This window comes from Xenopus laevis, chromosome 4L (genome assembly GCF_017654675.1).
Source record: "Xenopus laevis strain J_2021 chromosome 4L, Xenopus_laevis_v10.1, whole genome shotgun sequence".
Classification (NCBI taxonomy): domain Eukaryota; kingdom Metazoa; phylum Chordata; class Amphibia; order Anura; family Pipidae; genus Xenopus; species Xenopus laevis.
This window is the reverse complement of record NC_054377.1, coordinates 131,916,718-131,935,062: the sequence shown is the minus strand read 5'-3', so window position 1 is coordinate 131,935,062 and position 18,345 is coordinate 131,916,718. Positions and strand designations below refer to the sequence as shown.

The 18,345-nt window shown below is 41.2% G+C and overlaps 1 protein-coding gene across 1 annotated transcript in view; it reads left to right on the top strand.

The window, feature by feature from the left end:
* Window positions 1-18,345, top strand: part of fgd5.L (FYVE, RhoGEF and PH domain containing 5 L homeolog) — a 117,123-nt gene that overhangs the window by 33,169 nt on the left and 65,609 nt on the right. The window contains exons 3-5 of the mRNA XM_018259058.2: window positions 4,253-4,382; window positions 13,736-13,794; window positions 14,564-14,594. Of these exons, the coding sequence (XP_018114547.1) occupies window positions 4,253-4,382; window positions 13,736-13,794; window positions 14,564-14,594 (220 nt within the window). The remainder of the gene's footprint in view (window positions 1-4,252; window positions 4,383-13,735; window positions 13,795-14,563; window positions 14,595-18,345) is intronic.

Sequence of the window (18,345 nt, the reverse complement as noted above, 5' to 3'; positions counted from 1 at the left end):
ATGCCCCGGGGAAGCAATATTTTCTATCGCTCAGTAATAGCATTATGGATTGCAACCCACGGCAGCAATATTCTCACACTGCGTGAATGCCTTCTGTGAATCATTACTATTTATAGTAATTACTTGGATGACAGACAGCAACATCCTTGCAAAATTATTATCTACACTTGTACGGGTGTAATGTGTTAGGCCCTGTTTTGAAAGGACCTGCCGGTTTATTTGTGTCACTGCATGAAGCAGCTGCAACTGCTCCCGGTGTGCCAGGGTCTCTTGCCACAAATCTTTCTCGTGCAACTGAATGAAGTCCATGTATCAAATATCTTCATGTTCTGAGCATAGTAGGAAAAGTGAAACCGTCTTTGGTCTCTGAGCCAAAAAACACACTATGGATGTATGAATTTTGCTTCTGTGGAAGAGTTCCACACAATCCTCCTAATTGGCAGCCTGAATCACAGTCTCATTTGTCATGTTCTGGCACAATGCTAATTCCTGCCACTGACTCTCATTTTCTAGTGAACATCTGAATAACACGTCCCGCTGAAATATGACTTGAAAATTTAACTTGGTAATAATACAGTATGTTATCAATCAGTCATATCCCAACCATATAGGTGCTGCCTTAACTAGGACCCTGCTATGGCTGACTTTGAGCCCATGTCAGTAATATGCAGTTAGTGGGTCTTTGGGGACAGCACACCCCTCTCATGGTTTTCACATAACTCCTGCCTTGGGCTTCATCAGCGCTAAGGGTTCCCAATTGTGTTAAGAAGCGTAGTCACGGGAACAGAAGAAATGTGGAGAATATGTTTTTTTCTATTGCATTACTTGTAGGAGTTGACCAGTGTTGGACTGGAGGGTCTGAGGCAGTGGCATAATTAGAAGTGATTGGGCCTGTTGTCCTGTTTTACCAATATATGTTGAAATTGCTCATTAATTATGGCCTCATTGGGCCCCCTATACCCCCTGGACTCTCCAGCCACAGAGTCTGCTTCCTCTGTTGTTACGCCCCTGGTCCAAGGCCCACCACAGGGACCCCACTCCCTCTCTGGGCCCCCCAGCTGGAAATCCCCCTTCAGGCCCTCCACCCCAGCCACAACTCCCCTCCAGGCCCTCCATCCCAGCCATAATCTGACACCCCCCCCCCACACACACACACATACATGTTCTTTAGTTGTGGCTGCAATAGGGACCAGGGAGGAAATCAGGGTGGCAATGCACGGTCTCAGAAAAGTTTGTGTCTGGGTCAGCAGAGCCCACAATGGACATGGGCCCACCAGGATTTTACCCAGTGTTTTACCAGCCCAGTCCGACCCTGGGATTGACACGTCATTAGCCAGCCCCAATTGGAGTGCCATCTCAACACATTAAATTCTCCTTGATCTTGCTTTTTGTTGCCTGGACCGAATAACATTTCAACTATCCCCTGCTAAACATCTTTAACTATACCTTATGCCCCAAACTAGGCCTTGGGGGGGCATTGGAACTCATATTGATAGCCAGTTAGGGTGCCTATTTGCTCTGCTTGATACACCTGAAAGCCCAGTTTCATGGTCAATTGGGTGAGAGTGAAAACATGCTTGCTGTCCAAGATATTCCCAGAACTATGACTGCATGACTGAAATACTAACGCTCTTCTATATCTGTAAAGGTGTTATGAGCTATGGGGGCTCGTAACTAAAAGTTGGACCTCCAAGGGGGAAGCTTGAATTGAAAAGAGCCACTGCTCTCTGCTACCACTGTTTATACTGATACACCTTTCAAACAAAGCAAAAGTGCATCATGCTCCTGATCCCCCAGTCTACACAACTGGGCTTGCCATCTGTGAGAGGACAATAGAACAATTGCACAGATATGCAGGAGTTGCAGTGATAGCCGATCCTTGTCTTTCAGATGATTTGGAAGTCTGCTGGTGTATGGGTCTCACGCAAATCTGACATGATAGTTAATTGTTTAGGTCAATTATTTCTGTTTGGACAAGTGTCACAAGAAGAATCTGTGCCTTTATTGACTTCTTTGGTGCACCAAAATTGTCCAATGGTCTGTTTGTTTGGCCTTCAGATCAGCCAGTGTGTATCTAGCTTCAATCAGTGACACTGGGTCACTAAAGACCTGCTCTCTATCAGGTGCGTACTGTCCTTGATGCCTGGATAGAGGGCACACAGAGTGATTTAGCTCTTGTTTTGTCTTCTTTCATTGCATCCCATTTCTTTTTGCTTCCTTTGAAATATTCAGCCCCCCCCCCTTCACTGATTATTTCTCCTTGAGATGAACCTCTCTTTGTCTTACACTGTGTATTCATCCTTCCATCTGCCTTTGTCTTTGTCCCAGGGGGAAAGGGACTGGATGTTTAACTTGTCTTAGCTGTGCGTTAGGAGTGTGTTGTGCCTTTTATTTGTCATTGTTCTGTATTCTGTTCGATTTTTGGTTACTGTAAAGAAAAAATGACAAATATAGCCCTAAAAAAATACATTTTCTTGTACTAGAGAGTAAAAGTTGATTTTATTCTGTGATAACCGTTGGCATTATTACACAACAAACTAATGGTTTTCAGTCTTTTTTGTTGCAAGTTCCCATTTAGGGTCCAACATTTGATCAATGTCCCTTGTATCAAGATTACAAATGTCTGAAAATATTATTGTAATGGGCATTCAGCCATAGTTCTAAGATTGTAAATGTCAAAAAATAGGGGTTCACCTAAAATCTCATGCTAATTGACCTTCAAGTTGAGCTTTAAGGAGGATCTGGCATGAAATAATCATTTTACCCAAATTTTTATCTTCAGCCTGCCCCAACTGCTTTTGGTCCCACAGTTTGGGAGCCAATAACCTAAACAAAGTTGATATTCTCCCAATTAACCAGCATTACCAGCAGACAAATATACATTCCCAGGTGACCCATTTGGTCAGAGTTAAAATTAGCACCTCAGCTTGTAAGAAGTATTATTGGATTTTCTATGAATCCAGTGCTGGCATTGGTGAGGGATGCACAGGGATGCCATCCCTCCAGTTCTTTATTATTGTGAAATAGCATCCCATCAGCAGGGGTTGCAAGAATTTTGAGTCACAAAACTTCATATAATAACAGAGGTTTCTTTTGCTCCTTTATGGAAATAAAATGTGGTTAAAAGCACAATAAAAGAGAATATAAAAGATTAAAGGGGAGAAAATATTGCTGGGAGAGAACTAGAGACAAGAGGGGGTACATTTACAAAGCTCGAGTGAAGGATTCGAATTAAAAAAACTTCGAATTTCGAAGTAGTTTTTTTGGCTACTTCGACCATTGAATGGGCTAGTTCGACCTTCGACTACTACTTCGACTTTGAATCGAACGATTCGAACTAAAAATCGTTCGACTATTCGACCATTCGATAATCGAAGTACTGTCTCTTTAAGAAAAACTTCGACCCCCTAGTTCGGCAGCTAAAAGCTACCGAACTCAATGTTAGCCTATGGGGAAGGTCCCCATAGGCTTGCCTGCGTTTTTTTGATCGAAGGATATTCCTTCGATCGTTGGATTAAAATCCTTCGAATCGTTCGATTCGAAGGATTTAATCGTTCGATCGAACGAATAATCCTTCGATCGTTCGATCGTAGGATTAGCGCTAAATCGTTCGACTTCGATATTCGAAGTCGAACGATTTTAGTTCCTAGTCGAATATCGAGGGTTAATTAACCCTCGATATTCGACCCTTAGTAAATCTGCCCCGAAGTGTTATATAGATGAAAAAGGTGGAGGCATCAGAGAGGCAGAAAAGACAGAAAAAGTAAATAGGGGAAATAAAAGGAGAAAATAAAGATACATGACATAGGGCAGTATCACAATGAATTACCAACTAGCTGTTTTAACAGATGAGCATAAGTGGCTATTATGCATTAAGGTTGCACTGCATGAATTTAACTGAAGACTAAATATGTGAATGATGAGTGAATTGATTTGCTAGGGAAGAAATAATCTGGCCACACGTTGAGCCGTAGCCTCATAGTTCACCATCTTGTTAATGGAAAGGGAATATAAAACATATTTATACATGAGAAATATTTGTCCTTTAGGAAAACAGGAATGTAGGAGTGATATTAATTCTGCTGTTTCCTGCAGTTTTCTGGTACCAGTCATGTTATCGATTGTTCTAATAAAGCCTTCCTTTTCCCTCTGTAGCTGAGAACAAACATATAAATGGTAACTATACAGAAAATGAATAATGTTATGCCATTTTGTGGCTCCTTCTGAAAGTGCTTTTTTTTTCTGATTGTAGTGCTTACACGGAGCCATACAAAGTCTGCCCCATCCTTACCAGCACAGCAGAAGACATTACTTCTGATGAAGAACCAAAGAGCTCTGAAGAGGAGGGGAATTGTCTAGGGGAGTCTGGAGTGGTTCAGAAGGTAATGAGATAAGTAGTGTGCATCACTGGCTTTTACTCTCTCCTCATCAGAGTCCATTTCTCCCTATAAATTCTGCAAGAAGTGCCACTTTCTTTAACTCCATTCATGGGCAATTTGAACCTACTGAATCAAACATTAAGGAAAACAGCAGTGAATAAGCAGCAGGTCCATTGTTACTTGTATTTCTCTAAAATGCTTGTTGAAATTCTAATCTGCAGGGCTGGAGTTAGGATACGACTGGGCACTGGAAACTCATTGAGCTTGGGGCTGGGGCTATACATAATTTAGTGATGTCCAACCTGCAGACCACATGCTGTTGTTGAACTACAACTTTTAGAGCTCAATGACTGCAGTCGGCTGAAAATAATGATGGCTTTGAATTTACTATGAGCTTTTACTCTCTTCTCCCTAAAGTTGTGATGCTGGGGGCCCCGGGCAAATTATCCTTCTGACCTATATAAATTAAAGATTTATTGCCCAATCTACGGAAGACATGGTTGTGTGAATATAGCGGGAACTAGTTGCTGTAAGGTTAGAATGGAAATCAGTGGAAAGTTTAGTGTCACAAAAGCCAATAAAGTTGACAAGATGATTGATAACAGACTGATCATGATCAATGTATTGGATTGATCTGTTACTAAGTTTGGGGGGGTTGCAGCTGCACCTAGAATCTAAGAGGACCATGCGGGGCAAAGAATGACTTCTGTGTGAACATAGGGTATGTTTAACAAACTGGGGATACAGGGGTTGAAAACTAGGGCACTTAGGCATTATTAGAAATATCAGAGAGATGTGGCCTGATCTATTGCCAGTGTGTGGTTGGGCAGATTGTCATTGTCAGTAATGAAGAGGTCAGGGTATGGGAAGGGTCTGGCTAGAATAGGGCTGTGCCCATACTATGTCTGGCCTATGGGTTCCTGGCACATAAGCATCATAGATAATTGACTCCCCAAGTAGAAGTAATTGGACAGCATTGAGCTAAAAAATAAACCGAGCCATAACCCCTCTCTGTGCTTGGCTTCCATCATGTCCTCTCATGTCCTGCCTACTTTTTCCTCTTGTGATATCCGGGCCTCCACCTCCCCACCACTCTCCATTGCCTCCTTCTGTACCAGCTGTGCAGCTCAGCCAGCCTCCCCCTTCAGATCCTGCTTCCTCCATCACAAAGTAGAACAAACAAAGAATCTCTTATTAAAGAGAACTCCTCCCTTCACTCTCTCTTGGCATCTCATTCATTTTCTATGCTTTTTCTTGCTTTGGATGGCTGGATGCACTTGTTTAAAGGAAAACTAAAGCATCTCCGATACTTTTATTTTATGTCTCAGCATTACATTGGCCTCCAGTTGCCCTCCCAAATCACACTCTATCAGTAATGAACCAATTCCACTGTAAAAATACAGAAGCAGTTAACCATTTTCACCCATGCCTGTGCATTTCTTACACTCTTTGTGCTTTTATCAAATATCAATATCTATCAATCATCTTTTATTGAACCTTTTACTTTGCAGAAACCTCTCGGGGTGCCGGGTAGACATGGTTGCCTCTCCCTGGTTCGGGAGGGGAGGGGAGGGCTGGGTGTCCAGCAGTCCCTCTGTTTGCCTCCATGAATAATAGATGTTCTTTCTCATCTGCTAGTTATAGAGAGGAGCAGGGGCCCATCCTTCACCAGTCTGTCACAGTGTTATTACATTAGCTATTGAGTCAGCACTCCAAGGGCTCTTTGTAGGAACAGTTACCCTGCAGGTTAATATTTGATGGTTCTTCAAGTCCCGGAGAAGGTTATTTATAACAGGTTGGAAGCTCCAGTACATAATTCGACTGTATCAGGAGACTCACCGATCTGAGCAACTGCAAAGCAAAGTATGGAAGGGCCACAATAACTGAATGAATGTAATGATAACAATACTAACATTGGTATAGTAACAGGGAGTCTTAAAAAAAGGTTCACAAACTCAGGGATTGGTCTCACTTGGGGATGGAGTGGAATAGGGGACTAAGGCTGGAGGCATGTATTTGTGGTCTTGGATTTTACTAGGACCATAGGGGTGATTGTAATACCCATTTATCTGTCATCTTGCATTAATTGAAGCCCAAATTCCAACCAAAACGTGTGAAACCTTGTGGTGGAAAACAATATACCCAGTTCATTATTTGGGTAAATTTTCAAGTTACTTTGTTAAAAAAAATTAGTAAAACATATGGGTTTGGGTTATTCTGCAGAGAGTATTTTATTTATGCCTATATTTGAACTTATGGTAATGTGTTGGAGCTGCTTACTGCTTATTAGTGATAAGCAGGTTGAGCCGATACCTGTGTAGTCCATAGGTTAATATGTGGGTTGGGTGGGTTCCTGCCAACAAGGTTAGTCTTAAGGTGGCCATAGACGTAGAGATCCGATCGCTTGGCGATGCCACCAAACGAGCAGATCTCTCCCCAATATGCCCACATTGAAGTGGGTGATATTGAGCTGATCCGATCGTGGGCCCTGGGGCCCAACAATTGGATCTGAATGGATCCGATACGGGCGGTCGGATCGCGGGACCGCATAGATGCATAAATGCGGTCGCGATCCGATGGGATTTTTAACCTGCCCGATCGAGATCTGGTTGACTTTCGATCAGATATTGATCGGGGAAGCCCGTTGGATGGCCCCACACACGGGCCAATAAGCTGCTGACTCAGTCTGTCGGCAGCTTTTATTGGCCCGTGTATGGGATCGATCTGTGTATCGGATTTGGGCAGGTCACATCCCATTTGGTGATGTAATAGTGGTGATCCCACCCATATTTGAGTTATCACAGGAGAGCTGTGTGCGGATCATGAAGTAAAAGAAGACTTCGGCTGAGTTGGGGATGGGTTGAACTTTTTGTGACACACTCACAACTGCTTAAACTGCCATGCCAAAAAGCCATACTGTTCAAAGGAAGGACGCACTCAGTGGTAAAGTGATAAAATGTTCACACAGTTTTATTATAATGTAACATTAGAATAAAATAATTCTGAGATATAAGGGTACAGGTATAAAGAGAGTTGTACACAAAGCCATGATTTAGTTAGTTTGTGGAATATCCTGTAAATGCAAATACCATGATCCACAGGCTGTAAGGGAATGCTGGGAATAGTAGTTCAAGAGAATGCGGAGGATACCGTTTTGATTTCCTGATTAAAGGGGTGTTTCACCTTTAAGTTAACTTTTAATATGTTATAGAATTACTCATTCCTTTTTAAGTTTTTAAATAATTTGCCTTCATCTTTGACGCTTTCTAGCTTTTAAATGGGTGGTCGCTGACCCCATCTAAAAAAACAAATGCTCTGTAAAGCTACACATTTATTATTATTGCAAATTTTTATTACTCATCTTTTTATTCAGGCCTCTCCTATTCATATTCCAGTCTCTTATTCAAATCAATGGATAAAAAGCTGAATAACTCAAAAAGCACATACAGTAAAAAATGAAAACCAATTGCAAATTATCTCAGAATATCACTTTCTACATCATACTAAAAGTTAATTTAAATGTGAACCCCAATAGGGTTCATTTTGAGGGCCCCACAGGAGAAAAAGAAATATGTTCTCCTGGATTGTTTGCCCATGAGGATGTTCTCAACTATTTCTTTCCAGTCCATATATATCAGAGAAGGGCTGCCTTATTATAGAAGCTGGCAGCATCAAGACACCTATGAAGCCCATAAGATGTACATACAGAATATCTGACATATTAGATTGATTAATGCCGTGGGCTCTCGTATTGTTCCTCACAGTCATGCACAAGCCTAGACAACGCTAAATAATGAGACCCAGTTTAACATTTGCCTTGGTCAGCAATCTGCTGTGTCAGGGGTCTCAGCCCACAGGTTTTTTTTTTTTAGCAATTATAATTGTTTTGTGTACTTCTGTGGAAGAATGGTGGTTTTTCTGCCTATTCCGCTCATCAATAACATACGTAGGACCTACAGCTGACCCTAACTGAATACAAGGGCTCGTAGTTTCTTCCTTGGCCGACAAAGAAGGAGGAATGTAGGGGCTCAAGCCCAAGAGGGTTTAAATTAAAACAGGAGAAAGCGGGATTGTAGAACAAAGTGCAGCATTGTGACCACTTGAGAGGATTGTGTTCCTTCTGTTCTTGAAGTTGAATGTGCTATAATATATATTATGTAAGGGGGGCAGCTTTTTGGGGAGAGCAGTGCCTCTTTTACAGTACAACAGATGGAGCATTGTCCTTGGACTCAAAGGGGCTTATCTGGAGGGAAAACATACAAAAACTAAATAAATAAAGGACACATTATGGGTCATTCTTGACCTCAGGGGGTGCAATAGCATTAAGTGCTTATTCTGGCCAGTGTCCTAATGGGGTGTCCGGGGCCTACTGGGGCTGCCACCTCAGATGCCCCACACCCACTGTGTCATGTTTCATTTACTTGTGGCAGTGATGGGGAGTGGGGTGGAGCTTCCAAAGTCTGGCAGGGAGCAAGCCTGGGTCTGTGGGGCCCATTGGGTTTTTCCCTGGTATCCAGCTGGCCCAGTCCAATTCAGATTCCAGGATCCCTTGCGAAGAATACAGTTGCAGCCTTTTTTTTGCCCTTTGCATGCTGCCTTTGGTTGCAAATGAGCCCTATTATATTGTGAATCTGGATCGAAATCAGGCAGATATTTATCAGGCAAGTTAGAAAATTGCATCAGGTTAGGACCCCATAGGCCTGTTGATGTAGTCCTCTCCTGACCAGTCTGCGAAGGCCATCCCACCCCAGGGAAATGAATAATGGTATCAACCAACTTTGGCCCAGCACATGATCCACACATTTGGTGACCTCAACAACTGAAACAAAAAAACATATTGTTTAGCAAAAAATCCCCTTCAAATTCTCTATCTAGCTATGTAAGTGTTAAGGCAGGTTCTATTTTTAACATTTTGGTTGAATCCACACCCCTCCTGGCTTGGTGTGATAAACAGAAATATCCTCTGTGTTCTGCCTTCTCCCTCCTCTATCGACTCACACATTGTACAATACCCTGGCCTCAGACTCGCAGAGGGTTGTAAATAGCGCAGTCAAAACACAGACAATAGGCGGAATCTAACAAACATGTTTTTAACCCGGCCGGGCATCAATTTTAATATATATGTTTGTAAATACCCAACGGTAAAAGGAGATAAAACCGCCATGAGAAGGAGGTTAAATAACGATCTTATTAAAGCTCTTTGGTGAGATTAATAAAATAGCACTTTTTGCTCATAATAACATCTACCCATGGATTTTTATCAGTTGAAGCTGCTGGTGGGCACATAAAACCATGTAATGCTCTGTCAAAATCATCTTTGGACCTGATGTCCTGATGACAATATTGTGGAAAGCAGCCATGTCTGGCCATGTAAAGCTTCAGAACTGCTGGCACATAGCGTATCCAGTCAGTGCATGTAACCAATTCAAACCCTCATATCCAACTTACTAACTGCCATCTGACTGAAGTGACAGTCGTTCTCCTTTTCTCCTTTTCTTAACCATCAGTATTGCTTCTTATGTTGCATCCTATCAGGATTGTTCATTATCACCCAGTGTTGGGTGCTTTTAATTACCCAAATTGAAATTAAAACAGTCCTCCATAAAACTTAATTTTAACCAGTATATACATTATTGTAGTGTTTCCTTCAAAGTGTGTTACTCTCTATGGCTCCTGTTACTCCATTTATTTATTATAGCTCTTTCCCATTTTTTCTGCTGTTCTTCAATTAATTCATCATACTGACTAAGATCTTCCAACGCAGCTCTTGATACTTTTGCATATGATCACCAAGTATAGCCAGAGATCCATGCCATAAAACCCATTTCATACAGTGTATCTATTAAGAATTTTCCATATCACATAATGTAACCCATTGCTCTTCCTATTGTTCCAACTCCTCACTGAAGTTCTTCATATTGACCTTTTTAACCCAATAAAGCTCCTCCTATTCACCCATATAACTCAATATAACCCTTCATTTAGCTCCAAATAATCCAATATACTGGTTTGCTGTCTGTTTCTTCTAGATATCATATATGACAGAGCAGCAATTGCTCACTGTTTGGTTCAGCACTGTCCACCTCTATTTGTTAGAGAGTGGCTCATTCACATACACTACACTTCATGGTGCTGCTGGGTCATATTGTCTCCCAAAAGCAGCTGTCTTAGGTTCACCGTGGAGCATAAAAACAACAGTGTAATCACTTCTCTATTCTAGACTGAAGCAGAGCAATAGTAGGACTTTCAATTTACAGCTAAAATTAGGTTGTGTTGTTCATTGGCATTACACACTGCTCTGTTCTCTAAGCCTTAATTTCATTTTTATATAATGCCCTTTTAAGGCACAGTCGATGAAAAGATGCAGACACAATTAGACTCAAAGGATCATACTTGCAAAATAATTCATTAGCAAAAACTTGGTTGCCTTAACATATTCATTCATGTCAGGGAGGTTCCCTCTGCCAGTTATATGTCCATATTCTCCATTCTGCCCAGATGTTACTGGAATACATTTGCATTCTTACAATACTCACAGCAGGGGCACCTCATCTCTGATCGGGTATCCAACAGTGCCTTTTTCTGTCAGACACACAGGTGGATAAGAATACCTCTGTTATTTTGACATATCCACCTGTTTTAATAATAGATCCATCTGTACTCTTGTGTAAATATTCGTAAACCCTGCGCTGCTGGAGACAGGTATAATAAGAGGCCTATACAATGACAATGGTATGACCTTTACTAGAGATGATCCATCTAAGAAGAAAGGAGATTGTAATTTTAAGGTGGCCATGCCGAAGACCTGCTCTTTTGCCAGAGTTGCCAGATGAACAGTGTCTGATTTAGTTACCTTGTTGTTGAACCTTGAGCCAAAGTGGGTTGATTGGATCTTATTGCCCCCTCACCAACAATTGGAGTACATAGAGGTGTGGTGCAGACCTTTTGGGAGAAAGAACCAGATCCATGGCTTGATCCAGGCTGTGAAGATTTAATTTCGTTTATTAAGTTGCTGACATGTTTAGGAGAGGCTAAGTAAATAACCTAGGTCAGCCCATGGCCAACTTGAAAGTCAGGAGTGGAGGTATCCTTCCTAAAAGTATGTGGACACCTGCTTATCCAAGGGTTATAATATGAAGTTGGACTTTTCTTTGCTGCTAAAACAGCCATCTGTTCTTCTGGCAAAGTTTCACTAGGTATTGGAGGTGGAATTTGCTTCCCTTCATACAAAAGATTTTAAGCAGTAATGTTGGCTAATAAGGCCTGGCTCACAGTTGGAGTTTCAAGGCATCCCACAGTTGGGTTGATATCAAGGCTTTGTGCAGACCAGTCAAGTTCTTCTTCACCCATGTCTACAGACCCATACTGTAAGGACCTTACTTTATGCATGGAGGCATTATGGTGCTGAGACAGGAGAGATCCTTCTCAAGAAGCATTGGATTGTCAAGAATATCATTGTGTGATGAATTGACTCACGTGTCTTCAGTGATGGCCATGACTTAAATGGCCAATTCCAATAATTAGAAATATAATATTGACCATATAGTGCATTTCATGGTTTGGATCGAAAATAAATTGACAACTCTGTCATTTGGCCTTCACAGTAGTGCAGATGGATCATAAATTGGATGAATGGATGTTAAAGCCAATCTATTTGTTCAGCAAGTTCTACCACTAGCATGGCCAGTGCATACTGCCCCCCCCTCTTCCTGGCAGTGGGAGTGCATTTTCTATTGGAGAGTGCACTGCTTTGCTTTCTCGCTAGTAGAGTCAAATGTCCAGGTTTAAAACATAAGAAAATTATGTTGTCCATGGGAGCAAATGTAAGCCCTACTACATCTGGCTGTTTGTTGCTCCACCATGATTGGTGCTGACAGACATGTTCTTCCCTCGTTCCTTTTCCCACAACCCTAAGATCCATTTATGGATAATAGCAACTGGGTGGCAAATGTTGACATCTTCTTCCAGCCTTATCAACTCTATTTGATTTACTCCATGCTTTATCACACGATGACAAAAAACAAAATAACTGATGAAAAACCCCCATTTTGGCAGCAAAAACAAAAACACCATATGAAGACTTTCTGGAATGTGCAGGGACTGAAGCTTGTTTCACTGCCAGTGCAGTAAGGGATGCATGAAAATAGAAAAAGCCATTGCGCTATTAATTCTGTAAACTATTTCATCTGCCAGTTAATGACCACTACATAATATTACATTGTGCTTCCTCTTTAAATAAACATTCATTAATGATTACAGTCTGGGCAACGCCTGGGGATGGGGACAGTCCCCTGACACAGGACATCAGAGCTGTTTGTGTGTATGGACAAATCAATCACAGGACAATTTCACAACATGTGCACAAGTAGTGGAAGTGGGGCCACCCCTGGGACTTGGCACTGTGAGCAGTGGGGATATGAGGACGTGCTGAGTGCCCAGTGTGTGCCTCTGTATCATTACGTGATGTCTAGTGTTGCTGAGGTCATTGTTGGGTACAGCCTGTGCAGGGAGGAGAACCTGTGTTGTTTTGATCAGAAATGATCTTTAATAGCCGAGATGGGACACTCAGAGTCCAGTGTGTAATTCTTCCACCTGGGCAATAAAATTAAAACCTTACTGCTACCACAAGGTGGGGGAGATTGATGGTTTTGTTTTTCCAACACACTAACTAAGTACTTCTAAAATTATGGACAATATACTGAAAGTACACTTGGCACTTGCACTAAGAGGGTAAAATTATAAGGCTGCAGGATTTATGATAATGCATATTCACATTTTTTACTTTATATCGCACAGTCGCCTCTTGCATTACCATAAATCCCCCTGTTTTATGCATTTACCTTTTAGATGCTGGTTGAGGTTAAGGAAACAACAACAACTATAGATTTTCTGAAAGTAACTTTGTCTTCCATCCACCCTGAGACCCCCCCTGGGGGGCAAAGTTGAAGAGGCCCTGCCTGGGACAATATAGGAAGGCTCCCATAACTCCCTGAACCAAATAAATCTGGAATGTCCAACATTTGGCTCTACAGATAGTGTTGAGTGGCAGATTCCAGCTTCTTATTGGTGAATGCTAGAGGACCACAGTTTGAACCTCCCATCCATATGACACAACATAATAAAACTTGTACTTTTACCAAGTTCATTTTGGGGCCAAGGGGCCTCATTTATTATTATAGGCCAAAGAAAAATGCCCTCAATCTCTTATCATGAATCAGGTCCTGGTTACACCAGTGCAGTACAGGAGGACACAGAAAATGTGTCCCTCAGAAAACCAAGGTTACCTAAAACCTAAGTAAAGTCATTAATCAATCAATCACATTAATATTATTTTATTTGTTTGTTCTCTTCTGCAGAAAGATGGACCAATGAGAGCTCTGAACATCGTAGAAAGTTTGTTGTCATCTGAGAAAGAGTAAGTACAGATTTGGTAGGAGAGGTGTAAAGTTTGTAGAAACCTATTTTACCCATAGCAACCAAACAGCAAGTAGTATTTACTGGTCACCTGCTTGGAAGGACACTTGCTATGGGTTACAAAACCTGGTGCACAATGTTTAACTTTTTCACATTCTCCACTTAGAGAATGTTTTATGTGGTCTACTTTAAGATTTAAGTTGGAGTGATGGGGAACCAAACTTTATGGTCAACATGCTCCAGTTATGGTTAAAAATGCCCTGGATGATGAATAAAGAAGAAGGAGTTTTGAAGGGCTGCTGGTTTAGGACATTTACTTCAGTTATCTATCCAATTCAAACCTTTCTGTTGCCGAAGAACATTGTGTTTGACCGGATTCGAATGACCATAGCCTATTGTCTCAGGGGCGATCCTGCAGTTGCTGCTGCCCCCCCTCCCCCAGAAATTCGCTCTTAAAGTACTAGGAGCAGCATGTTTGCTGCCCCTGGCACCTAGTGGGGCGCTGCCGCCTGGGGCGACAGCCTCAACTCGCCTCATTGGCGAAGCACCCCTGTATTGTCTTCATTTTTAATAAGCTCACAAAGGAGTACATTGTTGATATTCATTTTATATTATAAGTAAATTGACAACATAGATGTTACTCCAAACCCCAAAATAGTTGTAGAACGTTGTACATGAAAGCTGTAGTACTTGCAATGCATTTTGACCCTCCAACTGTATGGGGAGTATCCCTTGTGCTTTACAGCAACTGACGTTCTGTTTCTTTTCAGGTACGTGGACATGTTAAAGCGTCTGCACATTGTGAGTAGCATTATTAAACCTCCAGATATATTGCACTCATACTGTTCTATGTAGCTGTCTACTGTATAATCATGGGCAAAAGTCCCCATGTAGCACTATATACCAGTATCCCAAAGCAACCAATCAGCAGTTAGAGTTTACAGCTCAAGTGCAGTGAAATTGAATTATCTGACAAATGTATATGTACAAATGTTTTCCTATGTATATAACAAACTTAGTACTCTAAACCTGATATTTTGCCAACTTCCATATTCCCTTAAAGGGCTTGGAAAGGCAAAAAAATAAAATCCCATTTTTACTTTCTTTAATGAAAAAGAAACCTATCTCCAATATACTTTAATAAAAAAATGTGTACCGTTTTTATAAGAAACCTGACTGTATGCATTGAAATTCTTCCTTCATTTACTGCTGTGGATAGGAATTGTCAGATGGTCCCTAACTGCTGAGCAGGGAAACAATCATACTTAAGAACAGCAGGGGGAGCCCCCGCCTTACTTCCCAGCCATGCAGAACTCAAGCAGCTTTGTTTATGACTATCCCTAAGCAGCCCAGACCACACTGAGCATGTGCACAGTCTTAGTCTTGCAAAGATGTTTAACAAAGTTACAAGATGGTGACCCCCTGTAGCCAACTTTGAAAGCATAAATCATTTGTTTAATTAGGCTTTTGGTGCTGTAAGTTCATGTTTACATTTAGTATACAAAATACAGCATTTCTAGCCTTATTCTATTTTAGACTGTACATGCCCTTTAAAGGGGTTGCTCACAGGGGCGTAACTACAGAGGAAGCAGACCCTGCGGCTGCAGGGGTGCCCAGGAGGTATAGGGGCACCATGAGGCCCTAATTAATGAGCAATTTCAAAATATATTGGTAAAAAAGGGCAACTTGTGGTTATGCTGGGGGCCATAAAATGAATTTGCTATGGGGCCCAGTAACATCTAGTTACGCCACTGGTTGCTCACCTTTAAATTAACTTTTACTATGATGTAGAGAATGATAGTCTGAGACTATCGGTATTCATTTTTTATTATGTGCGGTTTTTGAGTTATTTTGCTTTTTATTCAGTAGCTCTCCAATTTGCAATTGTAGCAGTCTGTTTGCTAGGGTCCAAATTACCCTAGCAACCATGCATTAATTTGAATGAGAGACTAGAATATGAATAGGAGAGGCCTGAATAGAAAGACAAGTAATTAAAAGTAGCAATAACAATAAATGTGTTGCCTTACAGAGCATATGGTTTTTTAGATGGACCCCCCTTTTGAAAGCTGGAAAGAGTTGGAAGAAGAAAGCTAATAATTCAAAAACTATAAAAAAAAAAATAATGAAGGCCAACTGCAAAAATTAGCCTTTCTATAATAAACGTTACCTTAAAGGTTAACCAGCCCTTTAATAAATTACCCCCATTAAGAACTTTAATATTGCGCTCGCTGCACTAGAAGAGCCAAATTGGAAAAATGGAAATTCGTCTCTTAAAGTTACCAGAGGCTGCTTTTTGCTGCCCTTGGTAACTGGCTGCTCCGTGCCGCCTGAGTCAAGATTCTCACCTTACCTTGTGGTCAGAGCAGCCCTGACTCAGAGATAGCCCTGGTCAGTGTGTTCTGTATGGCATAGATATGCTTTGCTTCTGATCTATGTGAATATAAAATGTTGCTTTTTTACATAGTAATATAGTAAGTTAGGTTGAAAAAAGTTAGGTTGCATCAAAGCAAAAAAAACCCATTTGAAGCCTCTCGGGAAAAAATTCCTTCCAAAATCCAAGATAGCAATCGTACCAGTCCTTAGATAAACTTGTACAGGTATGGGATCTTTTGTCCGAAAACCTGTTATCCTGAAAGTTCTGAATTAAAGAATGGCTTTACAGAAGGGTTGCCACATTTTCGGGAATACAATACCGGCCTTCTTATATATTTATCTTTTTTCCCTATTAATAAGATTGGGATCAACCATCATCATTTTTACCGGCCAGGTGGCAACCCTAGTTTGGACCGACTTCTGTATGGTGTTCTGTGGCCACTGCCCCCCACCTTCTACCTCCGTGAGCATCTTTTTATATACTCGTGCAGGTGTGCCCGCCCCTTTCCTTGACATCACATTGGGGCGGAGCAATCGTGTGTATATAAAGAAGGGAGCTCATCAGGTTAGGGTTGGGTGCTACCAAGTTTTGCGTTAACAGCCCAGCAAGGTGTGCTCACAAGCAACTTTCATTTCTTCATTAATCTATATAGAAAGTGTCTCTTGCTTATAATGTTTATGTATTTGCAGCAGTGTCAGTGACAAGGCAGCTATAACACATCTGAGTAACAAGGTCCCTGTAGTGTGCAGCCTTGCCTGTAAGATCCATTCACAGCAATGAGTGAAATCCTTCATACTGGAGCCAATTACACTCCCGTCACAAGGGGAAGTGATGGGAAACTGCAGCAGTTTGTATTCATGCAAAATAAAGGAGGCGTATAAATAATGGACGTTAAGCATGTTCACATACAAATTTAACGTGCTTGAAAGTGATAATGTTAAACACGGTGTCGCCCATGCATAATTAATGGACCAGTTACACAAACTGCAAAGCTTTCAAGGCTCTGGGGAGTTTGTCAGCTTTGTCTGTCAAATAGAGATATAACACCAGCAGGAGACCTGAGCTCAAGGACAGTTACATTATAAAATATAAGTGTCCGGTGAGAAATATCTGGGCTCACTGTGATGTTTCTGTGCATGGTCAGGCATAGATAATAGTTGGGTTCTATAGTTTTGATCAAATTTCACCTTTTGTTGTTTGAAAAGCAAGTAACACAGTCTCTGCATCTTAAACACGACAAACAGTATTTCTGCAAATTTGAATACATTATTATTATCTAGTGCTATAGTTTGGGCACCCTTCCTAGTATTTATATTTGCCATGTAATTGACATTCTGCAAACTATAAGGCAAACTAATAATATTATGAGCTTCATCTCAAGAAAAGAAGACTTTCTAAATATAAGCAGTTACATGTTCTGCACTGTTTCTAAAATAATCCTCTTCAATGTCTCTCTACATGCAGCTTTGTTTTAGAGTCAATTATTTCGAAAAGACAGTTAGTTCAAATGTATGATCTAGGCAAAGGGACCATAGAGCAATGATGTATGGTGAGCTAACTGTCTACCAAAAAATATGACTCTGACAGTGTAGAACATTTAGTTCATATTTAGGACGTTTCTTATTTGCACAAGGAAAGTCAGTGTCCCACAGTCAGTAGAGAGATTGAAGCCGCAAAGAGTGGATATTAGAAAGCAAAAATTATCCAAATCATACCTCAAAATTAACAAATTATTTAAAGAATGAAAGGTTAATTATCTGGAATGGCCTACAAAGTCCCCAGCAGGGTCGGACTGGGGTGGCGGGACACCAGGAGACATCCAGATTGACCCACTGACCCAGACCTTCTCCCCAAGTAAGTTAGTTAGTTAGTTCTAACTAACTCTTGCTAGTAGTTACTGTTAAAGGGCATGTAAAGGCAAAAAATAGAATGAAAAAGAAAACTATCTCCAATATACTTTCATTAAAAAATGTGTACCGTTTTTATAAGAAACCCGACTGTATGCAGTGAAATTCTCCCTTCAGTTACTGCTGTGGATAGGAATTGTCAGATGGTCCCTAACTGCTCCTCAGGGAAACAATCATACTTATGAACAGCAGGGGGAGCCCCCGCCTTACTTCCCAGCCATGCAGAACTCAAGCAGCTTTGTTTATGACGATCCCTAAGCAGCCCAGACCA